Here is a 5,780-nt window from a genome sequence, read left to right on the forward strand (position 1 = left end):
GAAGTCACTGTAGCTTCAGGAGCTAACAGAACTTTTGAAACAAAGATAAATATTTGTTTTATTTCTGTCTGCGTGGAGAATCTGTGGAGGACTGAAAGTGACAAAAAACAAACTGACAAAATAATTAATTAATTAATTGATATGACATTACATGAAAAAATAAAAGTATGCTTTAATTAATTTATAAAATGTGAATAAATGAATATTTATTTTTTTTATTTGATTGATTTAATCATTTAATTTCATTTATAAATGTATTTATTTCTGTATTATTTTGCTCTTTGAATCCCCCCTACTTGTGTCTCCAAACACATTTTCTTCATATATAAATACATTTAAACATGAGAAAGTTAATAAATAAAATAGAAAATTAAATGCAAAAGTAAATAAATTTGGAAAATAAAGCAAAGATACATAAACATGGAAGCAAATTAAAACAGAAGTATCAGTTTATTTAGCATTTTAGAAATTAATTCATGCATACATTTCTTTTTAATGTACAATTATTTTATTTATTGAGTCATTTATTTATTTTTAATTTTAGCAGTTTTGGTCCTGAAATCTGTTTCACAGTCAGCAGTATTCATACAGTTTATAATGAGATGCAAATATTTGATTATGCTAAGCTAAGCTAACTGACCATATTTATTTATTTAGTCAGATGCTATCTGCATAATGTCGGCATATTATTTTGGTGAATTTTGAATCTTTATTTAACATCAGTAAACAAGTCTCAGGTCAGATATGTTGACTGTACTCAGGATTATTTCTGATATTAGCATGCTAACGTTAGCTTTGTCAGTTAGCGACAGCTGCAGTTAGTGGCTGTAAATATTTAGAACATCTAAACTGTACAGAAGTCTGTGAGCTGAGACCTGTTTGAATTTAGACGTGATTAAACTGATGTTAGCACGAGGTTCTGTTTGAACTTGTATTTACAGTATTTTTATTGGCTTTTTATTGATGTTGCCTTCAAATGTCGTCATGTTTTCTGGTTTTAGTCTCTCTGTAGTTTTTCATGCAGCTTCTGAAAGTGGTGACGTGTTTGTTTCAGAGAAGCTGGAGGTCATGATGTTGATCATTCAGTGGATGTTCTGTTCATAAAACTGAATTTTACTTGTAGAGAATTTTTCTTTGTAATTTTATAAGTCTGAGGAAAATGTTTTGTACTCTGTCTTTGCATTTTCTGCATTACATTACCTGCTTGCTAGCTTGCTAAATTGTTAGCCTCATGGCTTCTTCAATAGTGTTGCTGTTGCCTAGCAACGGCGTTCTCACACCTTTAACCACGTGAAGTCCAAGCATGTCGTGTACAAGACTTCCTGTGTTTTAACCACCAGCTGATGAGTTTTATTTGAAAGTAGCAGTTTTTTATTCAGAGGAGTTTTGTTCACAGCCATGTTTGTCTTCCTCAGGTAAACCAGCGTCCGTCTCACCTGCTTCCTCTTTAAACTCTCTGATAACAGACAGAATATATACATTTAAATAAAGATAAAAACGTGTCTGTGGTTTAATTCTCAGCCTCAGAATCATCATCAGTCATCTGTTACACTTACACACAATCTGCCACACACACACACACACACACACACACACAGACACACACACACACACACACACACACACACACACACACACACACACACACACACACACACACAGAGCCAGCTGGGAGTGAATCAGTCTTCCTCCTCCTCCTCTTCCTCCTCCACAGGGAGCTGCTGTCACGGTTCAGTCTCATACCACAGATTATTACACAGTGAAATAAAGCTGTTTACACTGCAGGGAACCACTGGACCAGGTCTGTCTGAGTTCTAGTTCCTCCTACTGTCTTTGGTGTCACCCCAGTTCTGGTTCCAGGTGAGCTGAGCTGAATCTGAGCCGTGATGTGAAAACACTCGTCACACCGAGGATTCGTCTCAAACTGACGGCACCAAAAACTCAAAATGTTTCTCAAACTAACATTTTAAATTAAATATCATCGAGCTTCAGAAACGTTCAGATGGAAAACGTCTTTGTTTGCTACAGAAAAATCGCATCATAATGATTCATTCATTTTTCATTTTCTGTAACTGATTATTCCTGAAGGGTCGCGGGGGGCGGAGTCTATCCCCGCTGACACCGGGCGAGAGGCGGGGTTCACCCTGGACACGCCTCCAGTTCATCACAGGACTGACACACAGAGACAGACGACCACTGACACTCACACTCACACCTACAGACAGTTTAGAGTCACCAGTGAACCTGCATGTCTGTGGACATAATGATGTTTGAAATAAAAATGAGACGAATGATGTAAGAATGAAGATGAATGAATCACAGCTGCAGTGTCAAAATAATCACAACTGGATATTTTTTTCAAAATCCTTCGGCCCTCCACAAAAGAAAGGTTTTTTTAACGTGTGACCAACGCTGAGAAACGGTCGCTCTTTGGGTAACGATAAGACGAAAACACGCCATGACTCATAACGTCATTTTAAAACTTTTAATAACCTTTTGGTTTCCTGCAGGACTCAAACCGTGTGTGTGCTGTTTGATCGTCAGAACACACAGTTCTTCCTCTTTATATCACGTCGACACCGTCATCATCACTGAGCTGAAAACCTGAGGAGGAGGAGCTACGACAGCTGTCGGTCATGTGATCCCAAAGGTTCAGCTACACATCTTTACACATCACTTTACACTGTAAAAAAAATAGATGAGACAAATTTTTCAAACTTTCAAAGTTTTACCAACCGATAATCTTAATTTTATTGTTTTTATTTTAACTGTCTTTTATTAATGCTTGTTGTGTTGCAGTCTTTTAACTTTTGACACACTTTTAGTCCCCGCCCCTTTCTTTCTCAGGAGGCTCTTACCTTTTGCCAGCGCGCATCGCAAACATTTTCTTTATGACTTCGCCCATTAAATAAAGGTAAATTAAAACTTATTTTGAAAATGACAGGAAAAAGTCAGAAATGGGTGGAGCCTAAATCATAAGATGGATCTGAATTCATGGATGTAAAGTTACTGAGTGTTTGATGTTCTGAGTTTCTGTCCAGAACGTGTTTATGTTTTGATTCTGGCGCCACCTGTTTGCTGTCTGTCGTACCTGCAGCCTCCTGAAGCACCTGAGACTCTTTCTTACACAACTTTTTTTACAGTGTTGGTTTTTTAGCAGCGACGAAATAAATCAAAGTGAAATCAGTGATGTTGTTCAGTTACAGTGTCTGAACCGCCTCAGGCTCAGACCTCAGATCAGTTTCTACTGTTACATCATCAACATGTCGTCTGTCTGAACCTGCCGAGTCTGAGACAAACAGGCTCAGTGTGTGTGTGTGTGTGTGTGTGTGTGTGTGTGTGTGTGTGTGTGTGTGTGTGTGTGTGTGTGTGTGTGTGTGTGTATTGTTGCAGTGCCACAATGGAACAAACAGAAACTCTATAAATACAGACAGAGGAAGACGAGGAAGAGGAGGAGGGGGACTTCCTCTCTTCAGTTTGAACACTGCTGCACTATAACTCTGTGTGTGTGTGTGTGTGTGTGTGTGTGTGTGTGTGTGTGTGTGTGTGTGTGTGTGTGTGTGTGCATGCAGACTGGGGGAGTAGTGGATTACATGTAATGGGATTACGTAATTAGGATGCAAACAAGAAAAAAACTGTGTTCCATTACAGTTACAAAACATAAAATGTAATCAGATTACAGTTACATTTAGTAGAAATGGGGATTATTAACAAGATTACAATTTCAAAATAAATTCTAAAATAAAGGTCCATTCAGTTCATTATCTTATCTTATCTATTCAATATGCTGTAATTAAGTGGAAACTTCACTGTTCTCTCTCTACACAAAAAACTGCTAACATTAGCTACACAGACTAACATTAGAAGTAATCCAAAAGTAACGGAAAGTAATCAGGTTACATTACTTAGGTTACAAACTACATTTTTAACAGGTAATTAGTAACTGTATCCGAATACATTTTGAAAGTAACCCTCCCAGCCCTGTGTTTGAGTATCAGCACTGTAACTTCAGTTAAAATCCGACTCTCTCGTCTCGTCTCGTCTCGTCTCGTCTCGTCTCGTCTCTTTCACACGTCAGTAAAACTTTCTGTTCAAAATAAACCTGAACTGTCTCAGATCATCGATCAGGAACCAACAGGCTCCACCCTGATCTACAGCCACACAGGAACCTTCAGAACCCTCCAGAACTCAGACTGTCCCTGTGTGACGGACAATAAAGTTTTTTATAAATCTTCAAAACTGACAGCAGAAATTTACTGGATGTGTTTAATGATTTATAAGTGCAGCTAAACTGAATGTGTCTCAGCCTGACACGCAGCTGTGGTGCAACATCTGTGTTACACAACAACACCAGGTGACTCAGGATTAAAGGACAATTCACACATTTTTAGACTCTCACATGTATAACGCGGAGATTTAAAAAGTATATATACTGTCATTTAAGAACAAACTGACACACACACTTCCTGACGTACACACCAGCCAGATGTTCATCAAACAGTCACTTCACTCAAATTACAAAATAAAAGCTTCGTCTCTTCCTGCTGCTGGTATTTATGAGAATTTGTTGAAATACAACAACATGATTACAAAACATTTCCCAGACTGATGTTGGCAGCACGGTGTGTTCAGAGGGCGTCGGCCTGCAGGAGGTCAGAGGTCACAGTAAAACAGGAAGAGGAAGTTCTACCACCTGTTTCCTCTTGAGTCACTTCTGGATGCTGAGAGATTCACTAAACCCTGAAGAGGAGGAGTTTTCTGGATTATCTGAGTTACTGCTGCAGCCACACACAACCACTGACACCTGTAGTTTGTATCTTGACCTCGTTTTAGTTATTAGCCCATATTTGTTCACATTTTGTCAGTGGAACCATTAAAAATAAGCCGAATTATCTGTTAGCAGCTCCTGTTTGTGGTTTAGTCACAGACGTACAGACAGCTGTCAGTGCATCACTGTGAAACTGAAGAAAACCTTAAAACATGAAGATTCTCAAGGAAGTTCTGCAGCATCCTTTTTTTCTCTGATTTCTACGTGGATTTATGAACATTTATTTATGATGCACATCAGAGATACTGACATCATCAGAGAGTGTACGTCACACTGAATCTAAAAATGTTTGTATCGTGTGTGTGTGTTCAGGTTTAACTGATTTATGACTCAGAGAATAAGTCTTATTTTTGATGATAAGAACCTTAATATAAAATGTAATTGTTTTAATGTAACTGCAACAGAAAGGTTGATAGTTGATAGATTTATCCCAAGAATACTGTACAAACGTGTGTGTGTGTGTGTGTGTGTGTGTGTGTGTGTGTGTGTGTGTGTGTGTGTGTGTGTGCATGTCTCACCGGCGGCGGTTTAGCCACCACGCAGCAGCCCATCTTGTGCCAGAAGTCGCTCATTCCAACGCTCCGTCTGTCCAGCGGCCGGCTGCCGCTCTCTGCTGCGACCCTGCAGGCCGGGAAAGGAACTGCAGCCTGCGGATAGTCCTGGGGCATCAGACAAAAACTACACCGTCCAGCAGCAAACACAGAGACGACCCCCCAAAAAACCCAAAATATACCCGACGTCAGGCAGGAAGCTGTCCGACTCCAGGAGGGTTCAGACCGAAGAAAATATCAAATAAAAATTGAATATCCACAAGTTTTTAATTCAATTTATCCTCAGAAATGCAGAAGTAGAATAATCCACAGCCTCTGCAATCAGTAAAAAAGAATTAAAATAGAATCCAGTGTTTGTTTTTCAAAATCCAAACTTTCGTCCAGCTGCAGGTTTGATCTGT

The 5,780-nt window shown here is 39.0% G+C and overlaps 1 protein-coding gene across 2 annotated transcripts in view; it reads right to left on the reverse strand.

Moving 5' to 3' along the window:
• The window catches only part of cdc42se1 (CDC42 small effector 1), a 13,815-nt gene extending 8,035 nt beyond the window's left edge, over positions 1 to 5,780 (reverse strand). For both annotated transcript variants that reach the window (XM_084739666.1, XM_084739665.1), the window contains exon 1: positions 5,347 to 5,780. In XM_084739666.1, coding sequence (XP_084595792.1) covers positions 5,347 to 5,496 — 150 coding nt within the window. In that variant the 5' untranslated portion in view covers positions 5,497 to 5,780. The remainder of the gene's footprint in view (positions 1 to 5,346) is intronic.

Source organism: Lutjanus erythropterus, chromosome 16 (genome assembly GCF_056507025.1).
Source record: "Lutjanus erythropterus isolate fLutEry1 chromosome 16, fLutEry1.hap2, whole genome shotgun sequence".
NCBI classification, from domain to species: domain Eukaryota; kingdom Metazoa; phylum Chordata; class Actinopteri; order Lutjaniformes; family Lutjanidae; genus Lutjanus; species Lutjanus erythropterus.